A 23,161-nucleotide genomic window follows, 5' to 3' on the forward strand; every position below is an offset into this window, starting at 1 on the left:
TTTGAATAAAACTCTGTGATTAGTAAATCTGTTAGAAACAAACACAAAAATACCTTTTGCGGTAAATTGAAAGTGGAAAATTGAAATTTTGTAATTAATGGAATTTTAAAAAGAAATATTAAAGGCATAATAGCTAGTCTTAAGAATAATTTGCATGCATGTCCTGGGTAGGCATTCTCACTGCCTCTGGAAGAACATTTTTGTCTAATTTTTTAAGACGATGATATTAGATTTTAAATATACCCAGAGGTGTGCTATTAAATGCTTAACAACCAGCTCTCCAAAAACGTATGCACCTTTATATTGTATATAAGTTTATTATACATTTTAACAATATAAAAGATATGATTTATTATACATTTTAATAATATTAAAGATGCATTGTGCAGCACACAATTCCCAAATATACAATACTCTTCACTGTAAATTCCATATAGCCGACTGATTCTCACAGGATGCTCTCACTAATCTTTGCTGAACTGGATTCATAACCAACTATGGTTGCAGTTCAACCATGACTTCACAAAATCAGATTACAAATAATGCTTGATTACTGTCTGGTTCAGCAAAGAAATCACTCATCACTGATGAACAAGTATAGTTTCACCATGAATGTTAGTTGGTATTTTTGGTTATGTGACTGGATAAGATGAAAATGGAACAAGATTTATGTCAGAACTTCACTCATTTGTCAATGATGTGAGTGACTTCTTTGACAAATCAGAAATTAGTTTTTGAATCCTGGAAGAAAATATCCACAATTTTTTTTCATGCTATTCACAAGGCAAAGGCTACAGGTAAGACATATTTTTAAGTTTAATCCGAATTATTAACGTTTTCTCCATAAAATTTTACGTCTAGACAATTGACAAAACAATCAACAAAACAATGTATCAATCCCTAATTTGCAGAATTTTCTGACTGTGGTCCAACATGGCCGATTTTAAGCTACCAACATGACGTCACTGAATGTGGAGCTGGGAAGATGCAGAGCTGCACACCATCATATACTATTTCCGCCATAAAGATACAATGGACACAAATAATCTTAAGAGCATGGATAAGGGAAAAATGTAGTAAAATCATTAGGAAGTGATGAATTTTGAGTTTTTACTGCTCTTTAATATAAGTTATTTAATTTTAAGCTTATATAATCTAATATTTTAAAATAGACATGTTTAACAACTGGCTCACAAAATTCCTCAAAACTGAAAATTGGCTTTTGAGAGCTGGTACAAATTGGCTCTAGCACACCAAATTCACTTTTATTCCCCCCAAACTTTCCAAACTACTATTTAAAAAATATGATTTACTCTGAAGAAAACAGGAAGTGGTTAGCACTTACCAAGGAAACCAGGCAGTGGAGGCAATGTAGTTAACTTAATGAGCCAGAACAGTGTATCTCCAAGAAAGGCAAAAAACAATAGGATTATGATTCCAGATGGGTTTACTCCAGGAAGAACTGTACCGATCATAACTGACCAAACTACAGCCCACAGAAGAAAATCCTTGGTAGCTGAAATAAACCAGGGAAAATAGTTTCTATCAATAAATTGTCATATGCAGCGTTTAATATCATTTACAAATTGTTTTCTGAAATAAATATTGAGTAGTAAGTAATGAACACATTAGTAGCTAAAGAAACTACTAATATTTAGAAAATGGTATATTAAAACATTCTTCTTTCTTTCAAGAAATAATTCTTTCAATCTCATGATATGGATCCTACTATATTGCATTTTATTCTTTTTTTTAGGCGAAAGTTTACAGAGCAAATTAGTTTCTCGTTAAACAGATAGTATGCAAATTGTTTTGTGACATTGGCTGCCAACCCCATGATATGTCCCCTTCTCAACCCCAGGTTACCTGTTTCCATTCACCCAGTTTTCCTGCCCCTTCCTGCCTTCTCACCTTTGATTTTGGGCCGGTGTGCCCATTAGTCTCGTATACATGATTGACTATAACGAATTTTAATTTGCTGAATTTAGATGTTTGCCTTCAAGTCTTAGAATAACACCTATATTTCCTGTTATTCTCAACTATATATTTTGACATTCTAATTAGACTATAAATTCTTTACACGCATGAACTGGCTTCAATTTTTCTTGTTTTCTTCCAATGCCTAGTTTAGTGCTCTTCAGCCAAAATGGTCTTAATAATGCTGTTCACTAACTCTAAGATTTACATATATATGTATGTTTATATGACACATTTTAATAATAGAAAAGATATCTTGGCAGCACATCAAATATATAAAATAATAGAGGATTATGTTGTTATCAGAAAACAAAATTTATGAAAACATTTCTGATATTATAAAAAAATAAAAACCATAAAAAAAGTAGAAAAGTAGAAGGAAAAAAAGTTATAGCCCACATCCCAGAGGCAAAAATGATTTGTTCCTCTACTTTTACCTATAAATTAATTTTCCATAAATTACATACTTATATACATGCATACCAAAAAAACCCCCACAGTTGCTGTCAAGTTGATTGCAACTCGTAACAACCCTATAGGACAGAGTAGAAGTGCCCCTTAGGTTTTCCAAGGAGAGGCTGGCGGATTTGAACTGCCGACCTTTTGTTTAGCAGCCATAGCTCTTAGCCACTGCGTCACCAGGGCTCCATATACATGTATAGGGCTTGCTAAAGGTAAGTTGTGAAGAGCTCTTTGTAAAGTGTGAAGCACTGTGTAAGTCTAAATACACAGAAAATGCATACTTATAAGGTTACTCTAAATTGTTTTTAATTCAGTTAATAATTAACTTCTCATTTATAATTTTGGAAAATCATATTTTCACATGTTAGATTAGTTCATAAGCAGAATACTAAGTGTATACTGAAGGGGCCCAGGGAGGGGAGTATAGGACAAGAGCAGTGCTGTAAGTCTGAGAAACAGAAGGACAGGAAAACAAGTGAAGAGGTATTTATATACACCCAGCCTCATTTTTCAGGCAGCCCTATGGTCAATGATTATAGAATTTTTATAAATATCTGAGTCTCCAAATCATATCATTCATTTTCATCTTTTCCTTATGTCAATCTGTATCTATTTTATTGTAATTGTTTTAACTAAAAACATGGTATAATTTGAACGGTAACGGTTAAATAATAAAAAGGACAGAAAAGGTAATAAATTACCTGTTGCCTTATTAGCTAGTGTATATTTTGGAACCCGTATATCAGTTTATTTTGTTCCAAATAAACTTTAGATTTTTGTCCCCATGCTTTTAGAACCTTACCTAATTTCACTGAAAACACATCTAGAACCCAAAATATATCGTATCATACTTGGCTTTCCCATAGTCCAGATGAGAATGGTAAAACTGTCTTTCATCACTAGTCTGACAGAGACTGGAGAAACCCCGAGAGTATGGCCCACGGACACCCTTTTAACTCAGTACTGAAGTCACTCCTGAGGTTCACCCTTCAGCCAAAGGTTAGACAGGCCCATAAAACAAAACGAGACTAAATGGGCACACCAGCCTAGGGGCAAGGACTAGAAGGCAGGAGGGGACAGGAAAGGTGATAACAGGGAATCCAAGGTTGAGAAGGGAGAGTGTTGACATGTCGTGGGGTTGGCAACCAATGTCCCAAAACAATACACATATTTAATTGTTTAAATTAAATTAATTTGCTCTGTAAACCTTCATCTACAGTACAATAAATAAATAAAAATGTCTTTCATAACTCAAGTATAACTGTAAAGAAGTGAGTTTGATTTTGCAGTAATCATAACTTCTAGATTAAATGCATTACATTCTTCAATATATTTATCTTGGGAGATCACATATTTACTCCAATGATGCTGTCATTCCTCAAAATAATTTTGAAGTTGTCTTTAAATTTTACAACTCTTCTTCTTTACTATACTACACATCCCTCAACACATACATACATATACATACTTCTTTTTGAACAACAAAAAAAATGGCATTACTGAGTATGAACAACATTTTATTCATCAAATCGATATCAGAATAACCTTTGGATGCTTCCAAAGACCAACTCCAACCCTAACAATATCCAAAATACTGCTGAGATAAATTCCCAAAAAAATCCCAGAAATGTTTTAGTCATGACACCTCTATTGCACTGAGCTGAATTGCAAACCAGGATCCTTGCTTATAAAATGAAAGGTTCCATTTAGAGTATAAATTGAGATGTGCTTGCTCAAATATTAGTTGTATTACTTAACAGTAATAACAACCAACATTTATGTAGTGCTTGTCTGTTTACAAATGATTTCACAAACATTTTTCTTATTGGAACCCTGATGTAATTCTTTGAAATGCTTACTCAGATGAGGAAAAGGAAAACACCGTAATTTCTGCTCTTTTCCCCTTGCTAATGGCTGGAATGGTGGCGACTGCAGAGATCTTGGAAGCCCCATGTTGAAGATGGTGGAGCCTTGACAGCATGAGTCCCTGAATGACCACGTGGAACAAAGCCACCTAGCAGTGTGAACTGTTCACCTAGTACTTGTCACGTGAGAGAGAAGTAAACTACTTTTTCTCTTTTAAATTTTATTATTTTGGGATCTCTTATTATAACAACTTCATCTTTTACTCTCATGTTCTTAATTCACCCTGATTGCTTACATACCAAATTTTATTTTGCTAACCAGTGATCCACGTGGACGGCGAGCAAATCTTTGTCTCAGTCTCTGCACATGACTTGATTCAGTTGGTGTTTCTTGCGGCCTTTTTTCACTGCTGCTTAGTAGGTTACTTTCTTCTGTTGGTTCACTTCCATCTGCACTCCTGAGGTTCATAACAGGCTCCTCCTGTTTCTAAAGGAGCAAAATATGTCCTTAAAATTGTATTTATTTGCTATACATTTTTATAGGTTCTGAGTCATCATATCACAAATCATATTTCCATTACTAGAATCAAGGCTAACACTTTACAGGAAAATGCATAGCTTTATTACTAGCTAATCGTCTGATGCTTAGAACAAGAACTAAGTTATATTTAGCATTGAGTCACTATTTGTGGTGTAAATGCTTGACTCGCATCAAATTTCATTATGCTGGGTTTAAAATAGGAGCCCTGGTGGGGCAGGGGTTAAAGCACTGGGCTGCTAACCAAAAGGTCAGCAGTTTAAACCCACTAGCTGCTTCCTGGGAGAAAGATGTGGCAGTCTGCTTCCCTAACTAAGGATTACAGACTGGGAAACCCTATGGGGCAGCTCTACTCTGTCCTATAGGGTCACTAAGAGTTGGAATCAACTCCACCGCAGTGGGTTTTTCCGGTTTTGTTCGGGGTTGGGTTTTAACGATCAGTATATTTAAGATAAGATACAGGGCAACAGACAGCAAATATACCAAAGTTGTTCAGGAAAAGATAACTATCTGTGGTTAAAAAAAAAAAAAAAATCAATTCACATTCATTCATCTACTTGAATTTAAGAAATAGAAGAGAAAGGGAAGAATCCAAAATTATTCTAGGGTTTAGTTTGGGAACAGAAAGATTTTCACAGGCCCTCATTTTTCCAGTCTCATGTAAGGGCCAGTTGCTAATGGCTTTAGCTGGGAAACTACTGGTCACACCTGACCTGGCCTGTATAAGCCTGGGGATAAAGAATGGGAGAATTGTTAGTGGAGTGGTAGGGAATTAAGAGAACACAATTCAATAATAGACTGAAGACAATCCCTTCCTTAAAGAACCAGCTGGGATGTTCATCACTTAATGAGATTTATGAGGCTGTGTGACTCACCTCTGTGGAAGGTTCGGAATCTGCACGTTCAATTGTTTTATCTTCATCTGTCATGATTTATAATTTAAAAAAAAGATGACAGAGGGAAGAGGAACAAGATCTATCTTGAAAGAAAAACAGTAAAAATTAGCAATCTGAAAATCTTTCTAACTAAATGAATAATTTGTATGTATTTTTCCCTTAGAACTCTGAACAGCTAAAATATTTTAGACTATTTTAACTTCCAACTGCTAATTGTTTCTGTGATTCCAATATATTATCCTCATTCTTATCTATGTTTTCACCTCTCTTGAACAAGTCCTTGCTGACTAATCATATTTTTATATGATTTCTCCCCTACCGTATATATTTTTTATGAACAAAGTTAAATTTTTACTGTAAACATTTTACTGAGAGAATAATTAACACAAGATTTTCAAACATAAAGAGAGGATAAAATTTCTGACAGGAGTAGAATGGAAATACAAGTTCATGGAGGAAAAGGAACATGTAAAATTCCCAACTGTTAAAGAAGGACTTGTTCCCCAATTTTTTAAATGGATCGAGTGGATTCCGACTCAAGCGACCCTATAGGACAGAGCTAAAATGTCCCACAGGGTTTCCAAGGCTGTAAATCTTTACAGAAGCAGACTGCTAAATCTTTTTCCCATGGAGTGGCTGGTAGGTTCAAGCAGCTGACCTTTTGGTTCATAGCTGAGCGATTTAACCACTGCACCACCAGAGCTCAAACAGATAATGGAGGATATCCAATTACTATGGTATTTAGATTCCACTGGACTTTTGGAAATGCTAGTGGCATAGTGGTTAAGAGCTATGTCAGCTAACCAAAAGGTCAGCAGTTCAAATCCACCAGGCGCTCCTTGGAAACCCTATGGGGCAGTTCTACTCTGTCCTATGGTGTCACTATGAGTCAGAATCGACTCGACAGCAACGGTTTTTCTTTTTTTGGTTTGGACATTTAAAAGAGTGATGTAACTTTCTTTCTTTCTTTTTTGGCTTTAACAGACAGAACTTTATTTTCTCACAGTTAAGGAGACTAGAAGTCCAAATTCAGGGCATCAGCTCTAGGGGAAGGCTTTCTCTCTCCTTTGGTTCTGGGGGAAGGTTCTTGCTTCCTTTCAATATCTGTGGGCCCAGCGTTCCACAGAGATCTCTGTGTGTCTTAGCATCAACCTTCCCCTGGATGGAGGAGGCTCTCAGTGCAGCAACCCCGGTTCCAAAGGATGTGGCCCGCTCCTGGGTCTTCTTTCTTTCCCGCCCCATATTCTGAATTATAACTTCAAAACATTGCAAGCAATAAACCCAACCAAAACCGTTGCCATCAGATTAAAAAAAAAAGCTCCAGGTAATTTTCCAACATGAGGAATGAGTCACCAAAGGCAAACCGACAGATTACATCACTTTCAGAGAAACCACAGTCACTAGTTCTTGCCAGGTTCTTATTTCTAAATTAATTTTTTTAAAACGACAAAATATTGAGTAGCTACAATATCTTAGACACTGTGCTAAGTGCTATGGTAGTCACTTGCCATAGTGACACATTCTTTCTACTCATTTTACAATATATCAGGAAAGATAAACAAAATAACCAGAAAATCTGTAAGGTAGACCTATAGGTTGACTCAATCAATACCCACTTCAACATCTATAGAGGCTGAAAACCCAAATATTCCAATTCCTAACCACATTTGCAGCTAGAGGTGCCCATGTATCATAGTTCTGTCTAGTGAGATACAAGTGGGAGTCACTGGGGAGGGCTTCCATTCCCAAGCATAAGGCAAAGCCTTCTGAGGATCATACTTTTTACCCTTTGCCCTCTAACACTCTACCTTCTCCTGCCTAGAATGGAGATACAATGCTTGGAGGTGCAGCAGCCATCTTTCAACCATGAGAATAAAAGCCCTAGACTAAGATAGTAGATAAATAAGACAGGAGGTTTCTTGACACCCTTGAGTTGCTTCATCAGTCTTGGACTACAGTTACTTTAAAGTACTTGCTTAAACCACTAGTTTATTTTACAAGTAACTAAATTATTCCCAAAACAACAGTGCAATGAGTATTATGACAGAGGTGCAAACTACAATCTTTGGTAGAACCAAAGAGAAAATTAGGTTAGAGAAAGGAAAATCTAATTCAACACACATTTGACTGTCTGATATGTGCCAGGTACTATGCTAGGCTCTAGACACAAGGATTCATAAGATAAAATCCTTGCCTCAAGAATTATTTTCTCAGTTTAACAAAGTGCTGAGACGCTTGCATTTAAAATTTCAAAGGAAATTATATCATTTCTATTACCACCACCCTTTTTCTTTCCTATAAAACAAAATGTTAACCAGAGAGACATCTCAAAAAGGCTTCATTTCTTTATTAATTACATATATCACATATGTGTATAGCTAAAAAATACCAAACCTGTGGCCGACGAGTTAATTCTGACTCATAGCAACCCTCTAGGACAGAGTAGAACTGCCTCATAGTGTTTCCAAGGAGTGGCTGGTGGATTCGAACTGCCGACCTTTTGTTTAGCAGCCAAGCTCTTAACCACTACATCATCAGAGCTCCCATATATATCATATACATATATAGGATGTTGTTGTTAGGTGCCGCCAAGTCGGTTCCGACTCACAGCGACCCTATGTACACCAGAACAAGACACTGCCCAGTCCTGTGCATCCTCACGATTGTTATGCTCGAGCCCACCATTGCAGCCACTGTGTCAATCCATCTCGCTGAGGGTCTACCTCTTTTTCACTGACCCTCTACTTTACCAAGCATGATGTCCTTCTCCAGAGACTTGTCCCTCCTGGTAACACTTCCAAAGTATGTGAGACGAAGTCTCGCCATCCTCCCTTCTAAGGAGGATTTCAGCTGCACTTCTTCGAAGACAGATTTGTTCATTCTTCATGGTATATTTAATACCATGGTATATTCAATATTCTTCTCCAATACCATATATATATATTTTTTAACAATGAGACATAGACAGCTTTAATAATCTGTTAAAAAGTTGCACTCTGGCAGAATGACATTCCCCATCTCAGCAGAAAGCAAACAATGTATCTGAAAAGCCCCTTCCCAAGTTTCAGACCTGTGTAACCCTGAGCTTACATCTCATGCTCTCAGGAGCTGGGCCCTTGCTGTGTGGCAGAGGGTCTCTCCATGGTTCTATCACCCTCCTCGCAGTGATATTCTCTAACTGGCTGTGACCCTTCATATAGCAGTCAGGAGGCTGGAAACACCAACAGGGCTGCCCTCACAGATTGGTCTCTTCTCTCCTACTACAAAAGGGAGTTCAAGAGATTAAGAATCCTTCTAAGAAATGAGTTCAATATAAATTTAAGTTAGTTTCTATTTATTAAACATGATATTGTGTTAATGTCTGTTCCTCTCCCCCACCCATTTTCTCACCACTTACATATTTAGGCCTTTTCGGGGACTGAGGGATAGAGAAAAAGTTCTCTCTCCATCACAGACATGGGAGGCATTTCTTGTGGATGCTTAGTGTGGTTAATGGCATCCAACATGCAGCAACAGCCATTTTGTTCCTGCAGAGCAAGACCTGGCATTTTGTTTTCCACCTTTCTATGCTAAGAGAGTCCAGTAATTAAGCCACACTCACTACCTGCGAAAAACTCCACGTTGTATCAGAATCTTATTGTTCACAGACTTCAAGCAGAATATATCCTTCCTTTTATTTATAGAATAAATAATATTTGAAGTTCATTTGGACAGAAAGAGGTGACTGGTCACCTTGCCCACCTCTCTATGTAATAGGCATCTTCTTATTGATCACAAACAATCAGAGGTCCAAATGGTAATTATGACCTTCCACATTCCTCAGAATTTATCTCTCCTGAAGTCACTTTGCAAATCTTATTGACCAATTTGGAACCAAAAGAGAACGCAGTGGCCTACACAACATAGAAATCTGTTCTGCACATTTCCCCTAAAAACATCACTGAAAATGCAAAAAAAAAAAAAGTCCCTTTTTTGTTTTTGCAGAAGCTCTACAAGAAAGCATGTCTAAAATTACAGAACTATGCACACACAAACACAGACACACGAGCTCACACACACAAGGAGTTGGGATCAAAGAATCTTATCAGAACACAGGAAAAAGCTGGCGAGGGAAGACAGATATAGAGATTTGACCTGCTAAGGATGTTGGAATGTTACAGCAATGGCATGGAAGTAGTTCTTGGTACATACAAAAAAGGGGGCGGGCGGGCAGAAAGAATGAAAAATTCAGGCTACTAGAGAGAGAAATTCAGTGGCCATGCATGAGTTAAAGATGGTAGATGCCAGTTTTCTGGATGAAATGTTATATTATGGAGTGATCAGATGGATTTGCATGGTCCAAGGAAGGGGCATCTGCTTAGCAGGACACATCCATGGTCTCCTGCTTGTCCGGGTCCTCAGAGGACTCAGGGACACCGTGAGCTCCATCTGACTGACTGATGATGAGAGTCTGGCTGTAGGGACTTTGTCCAGAGCTCAGGCTACTCAAGGTCGAGTGGGTTCGTGACCAGGCAAGTTGGGTCATCCTGGCAGATGATATGTAGCCCATTCCCTGTAAAAAGTACTTGAAGGCCTCGGTGAGCTTCCCAGGCTGAACACCCTGGGGCAATCCCCCATAGTCTGCCATCTTTAGCAAAGTTGTATTTATAGGATCCAGGGGAGAATTGCATTCAACCGCAGCCTCCACTACAGGTGAACTGTCTTTCCCTACCACCAATAACGTAGAAGACTTTAATGTTTTTGTGTTACCATTTTGACCCAGGAAGGTCTTTCAATCTCTAGGTCTCTGTGTCCATGACAGGAACTCAGGAAGAGCTGTAGGTTTTCCTGGTTGATATCTCGGGCAATATGCAGTCTGTAGGTTTGAATTAGGTCCATGTTGGCATGTAACTCTTCCTGCCCAAAGTGATGAGCCAAAGTAATGTCCACAACATTGGTTGTCAGGCATGAAAGTTTAGAAGCTGCCTAGTCAGTCCAGCCTTTAGCACAGGGGTCAACATTAATGAGAACAAGGCCTTCCGCAAGCTCTGGATGACTGAGTGCAAATCTGCTGAGGATGTAAGCTCCAGCTCCAACTCCAATTCCAATGATGCCTTTCAGACTTAAGTGGGTAAGAACAGAAGGCAGCATTTTGGCCAGTTCATCCATTGTGGGGTACTGGTATCCTGTTGGGAAAGGGGCTCCACCTTCCTCTTGGCCTGGGTCATCCACATGATAGACAGCAAAGTACTGGGTGATCTCTTGCATATCCTCAAATTTAAAGAACTCGTTGAAACAGGGTTTGTGGCTGAGGCCAATGTCATGATATGTCAAAATAACCGGTCTGTTTCCTTTCAGTATGCCTCTTACAGTGACATGGACCATACCATGAGTTGTTTCTATGTCATGCTCCTTCAAGGAGCTTGTAAGAATAGCCTTCGTGGCCTTGTGGTTATATTGCTAGTCTGAGAATCCATCTGGAGTTGAGTGTGCTCCCAGGAGGGATCCTGGCTAAAGAGCTGATTCAATGGTCAGGCCACTGCATGGTTGATGCTGCTGCCACTTTTCTGCTTTAATCAACTACCATCTGTTTTACAGGCTATTTCTCCAGTTACCCCCACTACAGCATTCTAGAACAGGGTGAGGCTACACAATGAGAGCTCAAAAGGCACAGCCCAAGGTAGTTTCTAATAGGCTCTGGTCATATATTTCCGCTATCACTTTCTGGTTATTTACCATCTCCAAGGCTATGTACCTCTTGAACATGATCCCTTTATTCTCCAGACTTATAAACCAATCTGAAATTATATAGGTCCCCAGCACACTCTTCCATCCTGGACTGCCTCTCCTTCTTGATCAAAGCTGTAATTTATGTCTACTAAGATATCACCATTATTTGATAATAACAAACTTACACCTTTTTTTAAGTCCTCTCTCTTCAGTTAAATGTGCTTTCACCAAAATTGAACAATCTGATTTGTTATGCTTCTCTGAACTCAGTTAAATTATGATCACTTCATGTCTATTACTACTTCTTCTCTTCCCTAGCCAGTCTAAAATTGCTTAGGTAAATTTGTACAACAGTATAGTCTAGGAAATGTCAACATTTTATTCTGAATATTGTTTCAGATACTCAGGTCACTGTGTGATGTTTTGGTACAGTTTTTGTTATTATACAGTATTTTTTGCTATAATGTCTACCACCACTACCTTACCTCTGTGCAGTAGTTTACAGATTATAAAGTTCTTTTGCTTAATCTTGTTAATTTTCACAATTTCTCAATTTTCTGCTTATTAATGGATCTTTTAATAGGATCTTCCATAATGCCTATTATGGAACTTTTTTTCCATAATACATGTTCCCTGGCTTTAGATTCAACTTTCTCCCCTCTTGCACTTACTTAAGCTTAGTTCAATCAATAGTCTTTCAAACATGTACTTTTACTTTTCTTATTTTTTTATTTTTCCCATACAAATATTTATACATACATTGTTATGTGACTCTAATTGCTCTCCCCATACTGTGACAGGACACTCGTCCTTTCCACCCGATTCCCCATGTCCATTCAACCAGCCCCTAACCCTCTCTGCCTTCCCATCTCACCTCCGGACAGAAGCCACCCATTTAGTCTCTTGTATCTACTTGAGCTAAGAGGCACACTCCTCACGAGTATCACTTTATGTCCCACAGTCCAGTCCAATCCCTGTCTGAAGAGTTGACCTCAGATATTGTTTTAGTTCTGGGATGATAGAGAATCCAGGGGCCATGCTTTCCAGAGTTCCTCCAGTCTCAGTCAGACCATTAAGTCTGGTCTTCTTACTAGAATTTGAGTTCTGCATCCCACCTTTCTGCTGCTCCATCCAGGAATCTCTGTTGTGTTCCCTGTCAGGGCGGTCATTGGTGGTAGCCCGGCACCATCTAGTTCTTCTGGTCTCCGGCTGATGAAGTCTCTGATTTATGTGGCCTTTCTGTCTCTTGGACTAATACTTTCCTTGTGTCTTTAGCATTCTTCATTCTCCTTTACTCCAGGTGGTTGGGAACAATTGATGCATCTTAGATGGCCACTAGCAAGCTTTTAAGACCCCAGATGCCACTCACCAAAGTAGGATGCAGAACATTTTCTTAATAAGCTTTGTTATGCAAATTGACCTAGATGTCCCCTGAAAGCATGGTCCCCAGACCTCTACCCCTGCTACTCTGTCCCTCAAAGTGTTTGATTGCCCAGTACCATAATTTAAAGGCGTCAATTTTTCTTCGGTCTTCCTTATTCATTGTCCAGCTTTTGCATGCACACGAGGTAACTGAAAATATCCTGGCTTGGATTAGGTGCACCTTAGTCCTCAAAGTGACATCTTTGCTTTTCAACACCTTAAAGAGGTCTTTTGCAGCACATTTGTCCATGTAATACATCGTTTGATTTCTTGGCTGCTGCTTCCATGGATGTTGATTGTGAATCCAAGCAAAACGGAGTCCTTGACAACTTCAATCTTTTCTCCGTTTATCATGATGTTGCTTATTGGTTCATTTGTGAGGATTTTTGTTTTCTTTATGTTGAGGTACGATCTATACTGAAGGTTGTATGTAGTCCTTGATCTTCATCAGTAAGTGCTTCAAGTCCTCTTCACTTTCAGCAAGCAAGGTTGTGTTATCTGTTTATCGCAGGTTGTCAATGAGTCTTCCTCCAATCCTGATGCTGCGTTCTTCTGTATATAGTCCAGCTTCTTGGATTATTTGCTCAGTATACAGACTGAATAAGTATGGTGAAAGGATACAACCTTGAAGCACACCTTTCCTGACTTTAAACCATTCAGTATCCCGCAGTATCCCCTTGTTCTACTGGAAGGACATTTGGTCATGTACAGGTTCTGCATTAGCAAAATTAAGTGTTCTGGAACTCTTTGCAGTGTTATCCATAATTTGTCACTTCTGTGTATATATATGATGTATTATGTATGTATATATATCATATGTGTGTATATGATATCTATGGTGTGTGTATATTTGTGTGTGTGTGTGTGTGTTTCTGTGTGTATTTTTTAAAATTTTTTATTTAAAATCTTACTCCAAAGTTTAGACTCATAATGAAAAAGAGGCATTTTGATAGGAAAACACTGGGCTCAGAGAACGTTTGGCTTGAAGGCACTGAGGCATGAAAGCCAGAGGTGTGTGAGGGGAAACTTTGCAGGAGCATGTGGTAGAGGCTGAGAGTCCTGGGAGATGAGGTTCGAGAGTGAGGTATGAAAGATATCATATTCCAAACCACCGCCCTTGGCCTTCACCGTTTGAAGGCAGTGACCCGTAACATTATGGTAACTGATGAGGACTGCTGGTTCTGGAGTTGGGCAAACCTGAGTCTGAAGTCCAGTTCCATCAGGTACTAAATTGCTTAGCCTCGGTGTCACTAATTCCTTATGTATATAGAGACAAGAATAGTTCCAACTATGCACATAATAGTGTTGAACACACCATGTTCAACAGTGTTGGTTATTGTTAGTCACTCATATTCCTTCTCCCTGATTATCATGAATTTCTTAAGAATCTTTTTGCTTTTCCTATTAAGCAGGGCAGGATGTCCCCAATCTTGAAGAATCTATTACTTAATCCTATTGATTTTCTTTCATCAAGCTTTTCTTTCTTTCAAGGCCAACTTCTTGATTAGGTAGATGTCATACTCACCGCTCTCATTCCTTCCTTCACCTTTCTCCTTAGTAGAATTACTTATAAACTCTCGAGCAGTGTCACTGAAATCACCTCCTTTATCAAATTCTCGAAAGCAGCAATTCTGCCACTTATAAAAAATGTTTTAAAATAATCAGCATGTGTAAACTATTATTTTTAGTAGACAAACTACTGACTAAAATGGAGCCTTTGGGAACTTATTTTATTAATGTTCTTCTGGTCCTTTTTAACATAAACAATAAAACTTGCCATTTTGCATGGTATATGCTATTTGTGGGAATTTATAGTTTTGTATTAAAAAAAAATCACTATTCTCCTCTAATCTCCATTATGGATGCCAAAGTATTTATTTTAGATCTGAGGTATTACAGAAAGAAAAGGTAAAATAAAATACCAGATGCTAAAATTGTAATAAATCCAGCGAGACAAGTTACAACTGGCCAGCTCTGTTGGCTTATTCTTGGCTATGTTTTCATTTCCAAAAGAACATTGAAACCACCTGTCTCCACCTTGGAAACTCACTTAAATTTTGGAAAATCAAGAAAACTAGCTTTATCATACCAATCACATTCATGGCACTTACAGTAGTTCATAGTCATTGGGTTTTTGTTTTTTTTTTAATTTTTATTGTGCCTTAGGTGAAAGTTTACAGAGCAAATTAGTTTCCCATTCAATAGTTTGTACATAAAGTATTCCATGACATTGGTTTCATTCCCCAAAATGTGTCAGCACTTTCCCCATTTCCTTTCTAGGTTCCTCAATTCCTTTTGTCCTGACCGTCTACCCCTTCCTGCCTTCTTCCCTTTGCTTTTGGGCAGATGTTGCCCTTTTGATCTCGTATAATTGATTATTCTGAGGAGCACATTCCTCTTGGGAGTTATTATTTATTTTATGGGCCTGCCTATGGTTTGGCTGAAAGGTGGTCTTCAGGAATGGCTTTGGTTCCAGTTCAGAAGGGTATCCTAGCGCCATAGTCTTAGGGGTTCCTTCAGTCTCTGTCACACCAGTAAGTCTGGTCTGTTTGATGAATTTGATATTTGTTCCACATTTATCTCCTACTCTATCCACTCTGTGGTGATCCCAGTCAAGAGTGGTCGACAGTGGTAGCCAGGCACCATCTAGCTCTTCTGGTCTTGGCATCGTGTAGGCTGTGGTTGATGTGGTCCGTTAGTTCTTTGGACTAATTGCTCCCTTGAGTCTTTGGTTTTCTTCCCTCTCGTTTGTTCCAAACGGTAAGAAACCAGTAGTTGTACCTTAGATGGCTGCTTGCAAGCTTTTAAGACCCCAGATGCTACTCACCAAAGTAAGATGCAGAACTTTGTCTTTATGAAGTATGCTGTGCCAACTGACATAGATGTCCCCTGAGTCTATGGTCCTTTGCCTTTAAGTTGAGGAACTTCATCCTGTGAGGTGTTTGGTTATGTCTAAGAAGTTGTCCTGACTGTGGCTCTTGGGTGCTCTATTGTCTATATGAACATATAAGCAGCACCTACAGTGATGCATGTAGAAATATCTACCACCAAACCCATATCTGCAGGTGGGTGTGTTTCCTATCCTTGGGTTTTGAAATTACAATAATATGTCAAAGGAATCAGAAAATAAGCAAAAATGACATTTGAGGGGCCTTAAGAAATGTCACAGAATCTTTACTCATAGGCTCTGAAGGCTCCACTCAAAGCTTATTATCGGTTATTTCAAAAACAACTCTAATGACCTTGCTCATCTAGTTTCCAAACCCTCAGAAGATAAGATGCTATAAATTAAAATGTAGGAAGATATTGCTATTATAGAGGCAAACTGGGCGAAGCAGGAGTGACAGCTAACATGAAGGAGACGGAAAGATAGCAATCTAAGAAGTTCATAAAATGAGGGGATAATTATGTCTTCCATAGAAGATACTCATACCTTTGGACTGCCAAGCATCTTTCCCCCTTCTTTTGGTAAACAGTACACTCATTTTATTTTTTGGAATATATCCTTCCCGATTCGTCATCCATGCAGTTCAGGTGAGAATGTCATTCTCACCTCCCCATCCTTCATGCCCCACCCAATAATCCAGAGATGAGCACAGGCCCAGGCCCAGGCCTGGCTGATAAGAGAACTCCTTCCCCTAGTCACACTGATCATTTTAGGCATAAGCATAGGACTTATACCTGGCAAGTGAGAGTCCACTTTGGGGTGTTCACTGGAACCATCGGAAAAGAGTTCTCTCTCTGTTGGGGTGGTTAAGCTTAGACTTGCTGTTAACAATCCTGGTGACACCCAAAGTCTCTCAAAGAATGAAATGACCACAGAGCAAAGCAGATTCTCGATACAGAAAGAGAAAGTCCCAAATGAATGATCATATTGTTGGTACACCTGTGCCTAAGTTACTTAGTGCTGCTATAACAGAAATATCATAAGTGGGTGGCTTTAAAGAACAGAAGTTTATTTTCTCACAGTTCTGGAGACTAAAAACTTCAAATTCAGGGCATGGCTTTAAGGGGAAGTCCTTCCCTACTGGCAGCCCCTGGAGTTCCTTGGTGTCTTTTCCGCCCTGTGTCTCTGTGTCTATTCTGCTCTTTTTATAACTCAGAAGTGATTAGATTTAGAATTGTCCCTACTCTTGCATGACTTCATTAACATTACAAAAGAAAACACCAGGAGGTGGCCAACATGGTGTTATAGGCAGAAACACCATGCCGTCCCTCTACAGCAAAGACCTGAAAAGCTAAGTAAAACAGATACAAACATCAACCCTGGAACCCAAAGCATCAAATGAAGGAATAAAAAACCAGATCAAGTACTTAATGGAATAAGAAACTGACAGAGAACAGAGAATGAGGAGACCTATGGAATGGAGGTCCCCTACCAGTTAATGCAGCATGAATTCACCATTGTGGACTAGAGCCATCAAGGAATGCAGTCAGGGAGTACAGAAAGGCAACTTCAGGGAGCTCTCAATAGGAGACAGAGCACCCAGTGACCAGGGATACACGCTTCCCCACCCCCAACCCTTCTTCCCTCTATGCAGCCTCTGTTGCTTTCCAACCAGCCACAGTGGCTGGGCTGGAGAGACATCAGCTCACTGTCACCTGTCCACCCCGCCCCCACGGGCCAGCACCTTCAGTGCCATTTTACTGTTTGTTTGTTGGTTGATTTTGTGGAGGGCGGGGCTTTTTTTTGTTGTGTCTCTCTTGTTCCCTTCCTTCCTTTTGTTTCTCCTGCCCAGCTAGCCTCCTGCGCCATCCTTCTCCCTTTCTTGATAGTCTGTGACACTTTGGTTTGTTTGCTTTAGTCTTTTTTTCTGTTTCTTCTCTCTCTCCTCTCCTTCCCTTTCTCTCTCCCGCCCACCTAGCCATGTACACCAACCCTGCCCCTTCGTGAGGGGACGTGCTGCACCGCTCGGCTGGAGAGTCACTGAGCGCGGCTTCCTGGGGTGTACGCACCATCACCAACCAGCTCCCTAAGGGCCATTTTATTTATTTATTTTTTGTTTGCTTTTCTTTTTCTTTTTGTTGTTGTTGCCTCTTTTCTCTCTCTCCTTTCCTTCCTGCCACCGACATAGCTCTATGCATCATACCGCTTCCCTCTCGGTGGGCTGTTCTGTACTACTTGGCTGGAGAGCCTCTGGCACATGGCCTCCCAAGATCTGTGCTGCCCCCACAGACCGGCTCCTCAGCTATATTTGTTATTTTTCTTTATCTTTCCCCTTCTCCCTCCCACCTAGGCCCTGTGCTGCCTCCACCGCTTCCTGACGGGCCTTGCCATCCCCCCTGGCGAGAAAGACATCGGCTTGCCGCCACACCAATTCCACCCTGCTCACAACTGCTGGCTCTCCGACAACTATATATATTTTTGTTGTTTTTATTAATTTTTTATTATTATGTTTTTTGTTGTTTTCGTTTCTGTCTTTCCTCTCCTTTCTCCCGCCCACCTAGCCCCATACATCACCCATGCCCCTTTTAGATATGCTGAGCCACACCCCTTGGCTAGACAGCCAACGGCACATGGACTCGCCCGATCTGCCTCGCCACAACCTGCCAAATCCTACCGCACCGCTATTTTATTTACTTTTTTCTTTATTCCTTAATTGTTATCTTTTCATTTTTTTTGCTTATTTTGCCTGTTTCTCTCTCTTCTTTCTGTTCTTTCACCCACCCACTTAGCTCCGCACATGACATCCTCTCCTTTCCCTCCTGCCTATCTGCACTGTGTGCTGAGCGCTGCATACCCAAGTGAAGCCTATGCAGTCCCCTGGGCCCTACCATGCACTGTCCCCAGGCCCCGCCCCATCAGCCCCAGTTCATGCCACAAACTACCCATCCCTGCCCCTCCACCCCCGCTGGACCTGCCCTGCTGCACCATCACTGAGTGACCCGCCCTGCCCACCTGGACAAGTTGATGAGAAGTATTGTGCCACAGTCGAGCAAGCAACAAAACACACCCGAGCCCAACCATCCAGACATAACCAAATAAAACAAAAAAGCAGGATGCAATAATCAAATCTCTAATCAATAAATGAAGAAAATAATTCTTGAATGTCTAGGAGACAGCAGACAATATCAAAACATATTAAAAAAAAACAGGACCGGATAGCTCCAGAATGGGACCAAAATAAAATACCAGATCTTCTTGTAGAAGAAAAGGCAATGAAACTACCTGATAGGGAATTCAGAACTCTAATGTTCAGGGTTCTGCAACTGATGAAGGAAAATAGAGACAAAAATAAGGAAAAAATAGACAAAATCAAGGAATAGGACAAAATCAGGGAAAACACAGACAAAGCATTGGAAGAATTCAGGAAAATAACACGGGAAAAAATTGTCCAAATAAATAAACAACTACAAATCATACAAAAACAGCAATTAGAAATCCTAAAGATAAGTAAGATTCATTTTGTGTTTTTTGGATTAGTTGGAATGAGATGGTATCTCATTGTAGTTTTGATTTGCATTTCTCTAATGGATAATGATCGTCAGCATTTCCTCATATATCTGTTAGCCACCTGAATGTCTTCTTTGGTGAAGGGTCTGTTCGTATCCTTTGTCCATTTTTAAATTGTGTTGTCTTTTTGTTGTTGAGTTGTTGCAGTATCTTGTAGAGTTTAGAGATTAGATCCTTATTGGATACGCTGTAGCCAATTTTTTTTTCCTAGTCTATAGGCTGTCCTTTTACTCTTTTGCTGAAGTCTTCGGATGAGCATAAGTGTTTGATTTTTAGGAGCTCCCAGTTATCTAGATCGTCTTCTGGTGTTTGTGCATTGTTAGTTATGGTTTGTATTCTTGTGCCATTTATTATGGATCCTAGTGCTCTCCGTATTTTTTTTCCATGATCTTTATCGTTTTTGATTTTATACAAAGGTCTTCAATCCATTTCAAGTTAGTTTTTGTACATGGTGTGAGGTATGGGTCTTGTTTCATTTTTTGCAGATGGATATCCAGCTAAGTCAGCACAATTTGTTAAAGAGACCATCTTTTCCCCATTTAATGGATTACGGGCCTTTGTCAAATATCAGCTGCTCATAGGTGAATGAATTTATGTCTGAGTTTCCAATTCTGTTCCGCTGGTCTACGTATCTGTTGCTGTACTAGTACCAGGCTGTTTTGACTACCATGGCAGTATAATAGGTTCTAAAATCAGGTAGTGAGAGGCCTCCCACTTTGTTCTTCTTCTTGAGTAACGCTTTACTTATCTGGGGTCTCTTTCTTTCCATATGAAGTTGGTGATTTGTTTCTCTGTCTCGTTAAAAAATGCTGTTGGAATTTGGATTGGGATTGCACTGTCTGTAGATCGCTGTGGGTAGAATCGACATTTTTACAATGTTGAGTCTTCCTATCCATAAGCATGGTTGCTTTGCCACTTATGTACTTCTCTTTTGGTTTCTTGCAGTAGTGTCTTGCAGTTTTCTTTGTACAGGTCTTTTACGTCTCTGGTTAGGTTTATTGCGAAGTATTTTATCCTCTTGGGGGCTATTGTAAATGGTATTGATTTGGTGATTTCCTTTTCAAAGTTCTCTTTGTTGGTGTAGAGGAATCCGACTGATTTCTGTATGTTTATCTTGTATCCTAATACTTTGCTGAAATCTTCTATTAGTTCCAGTAGTTTTCTTGCGGATTCCTTGAGGATTTCTGTGTAGAAGACCATATCATCTTTGAACAAGGATACTTTTACTTCTTCCTTACCAATGTAGATGTCGTCTATTTCAGTTTCTTGCCTTATTGCTGTGGCTAGGACCTCCAGAACAATGTTGAATAAGAGCGGTGATAAAGGGCGTCCTTGTCTGGTTCCCGTTCTCAAGGGCAAAGTTTTCAGACTCTCTCTGTTTAAGATGATACTGGCTGTTGGCTTTGTATAAGTGCCCTTTATTATGTGAAGGAATTTCCCTTCTATCTTATCGTTTGTTTTATTTATATGATGGATTACATTGACTGTTTTTCTAATGTTGAACCATCCCTGCATACCTGGTATGAATCCCACTTGGTCATGATGAATTATTTTTTTGATATATTGTTGAATTCTATTGGCTAGAATTTTGTTGAGGGTTTTCTGTCAGTGTGCATGAGGGATATTGTTCTGTAATTTTCTTTTTTTGCAGTGTCTTTACATTGCTTTGGTATCAAGGTTATATTGGCTTCATAGAATGGGTTTCGGAGTATTCCATCCTTTTCTATGCTCTGAAATACCTTTAGAAGTAGTGGTGTTAACTCTTCTCTGAAAGTGTGGTAGAATTTTCCAGTGAAACTGTCCGGGCCAGTGTTTTTTTTTGTTGTTGTTGGGAGTTTTTTTTTTTTTTTTTTATTACCTCTTCAATCTCTTCTTTTGTTATAGGTTTATTTTTCTACCTCAGTTTGTATTAGTTTAGGTAAATAGTATATTTCTAGAAATTTGTCCATTACCTCTAGGTTTTCAAATTTGTTGGAGTACAATTTTTCATAGTATTCTATTATAATCCTTTTAATTTCAGTTGAGTCTGTTGTGATATCACCCATCTCATTTCTTATTTGTGTTATTTGCTTCCTCTCCTGTTTTTCTTTTGTCAGTTTGGCCAGTGGTTGAATGATTTTGTTGATCTTTTCAAAGAACCAGCTCTGTTCTTGTTGACTATTTCAATGTTTTTCTATTCTGTATTTCATTTATTTCTACTCTAATTTTTATTTCCTTTCTTCTGGTGCCCAAGGGCTTCTTTTGTTGCTCTCTTTCTACTTGTTTGAGTTGTAGTGTTCATGTTTTGATTTTGGCCCTTTCTTCTTTTTGGGTGTGTGCATTTATTGCTATAAACTAATCTCCCAGCACTGCTTTTGTTGTGTCCCAAAGGTTCTGGTAGGATGTGTTTTCATTCTCATTTGATTCAACGTATTTGTTTATTCCATCCTTGATTTCTTCTATAACCCAGTAGTTTTTGAGCAAGGTGTTGTTCAGTCCATGTATTTGATTTTTCTTCCTTGCTTTTTCTGTAATTGAATTCTACTTTTATTGCTTTATGGTCAGAAAAGATGCTTTGTACTATTTTGATGTTTTGGATTCTGTTAAGGCTTGCTTTCTGGCTTAATATGTGGTCTATTCTGGAGAATATTCCATGTGTAATGGAAAAGAAAGTATACTTGGCTGTTATTGGGTGGAGAGTTCTGTATATGTCTGTTAAGTCAAGTTGGTTGACTGTGGCATTTAGATCTTCCGTACTGTCTTAGTCATCTAGTGCTGCCATAACAGAAATACTACCAGTGGATGGTTTTAACAAAGAGAAGTTTATTTCCTTACAGTCAAAGTAGGTTAAAAGTCCAAATTCAGGGCATCAGCCCAGGGGAAGGCTTTTTCTCTCTGTCGGCCTTCTTCTCTTCAGTGTTCCCCCAGTCTAGGAGCTTCTCTGCTCAGGGACCCCACTCCAAAGGAAGTGCTCTGCTCCCAGCACTGCTTTCTTGATGGTATGAGGTCCCCCTGTCTCACTGCTCACTTCTGTCTTTCATATCTCAAGAGATTGCCTCAGGACACAATCCAGTCTTGTAAATGGAGTCCTGTCTAACACAACTGCCGCCCATCCTCCTCATTAACATCATAGAGGCAGGATTTACCACACATGGGAAAATCACACAATACTGGGAATCATGGCCCAGCCAAACTGATACGCACACTTTTGGCGGAAATAATTCAATCCATGACATTCCACCCTTTGGCCCCCCCAAAATCACATCCTTGCTAAATGGAAAACATATTGACCCCATCATATCATAGCAAAAGTCTTAACTCCAAGTCCAAAATCCAAAAATTACTCTTCATCTGTGAAATCTAGAATACAAGTTATCTGCTTCCAAAGGTACAATGGCAAAACAGGCACAAGCTAGACATTTCCATTACAAATGGGAGAAACTGGAGGGAAAGAAGGGATAACAGGTACCAAGCAAGTCAGCAGAACACATTACGTTAGCCCTTAAGGCTTTGAAAATAATCTTCTGTTCTCTGAGACAATTTACACAATGGACCTGACCTCCAGACTCTAGATATTGGCCACAGTCTTTGGATTCTGAGTGGAGGCCCATCGGCCCTGGGCTTCAGTTCTGCCCTCCAGGCCCACTGGGACAGCAACTCTGCTCCCTTGGTTTAGGCGCACCATTCTCCTAGTCCATCGGAGCAACAACTCCACCCTTAGAAACACCAGAGGCCATTGCTCCACCCTTTGAAACCCCTGAGGTCATGGCTATACCTTTTGAAACTCAGGTGGCTCGGCTTCTTGTGTTCCTTGTTTCTTCAGCTTCTGCTTCCTGTGGCCTCTTGGCCCTCGGGCCTC

At 39.5% G+C, this 23,161-nt stretch overlaps 1 protein-coding gene and 1 pseudogene across 1 annotated transcript in view; both read right to left on the reverse strand.

Annotated features, from left to right (window-relative positions):
- The window catches only part of LOC101353664 (sodium/hydrogen exchanger 9B2), a 29,972-nt gene extending 24,201 nt beyond the window's left edge, over positions 1-5,771 (reverse strand). The window contains exons 1-3 of the mRNA XM_012556625.2: positions 5,706-5,771; positions 4,605-4,791; positions 1,346-1,516 (exon numbers count right to left, since the gene is read on the reverse strand). Of these exons, the coding sequence (XP_012412079.1) occupies positions 1,346-1,516; positions 4,605-4,791; positions 5,706-5,771 (424 nt within the window). The remainder of the gene's footprint in view (positions 1-1,345; positions 1,517-4,604; positions 4,792-5,705) is intronic.
- Positions 5,772-10,095: 4,324 nt separating this feature from the next.
- LOC101361020 (protein NDRG3-like) lies at positions 10,096-16,524 on the reverse strand (annotated as a pseudogene).
- Between the last annotated feature and the right edge of the window lie 6,637 nt (positions 16,525-23,161).

The sequence above is a fragment of the Trichechus manatus genome, unplaced genomic scaffold (assembly GCF_000243295.1).
Source record: "Trichechus manatus latirostris isolate Lorelei unplaced genomic scaffold, TriManLat1.0 scaffold00071, whole genome shotgun sequence".
NCBI lineage: Eukaryota > Metazoa > Chordata > Mammalia > Sirenia > Trichechidae > Trichechus > Trichechus manatus.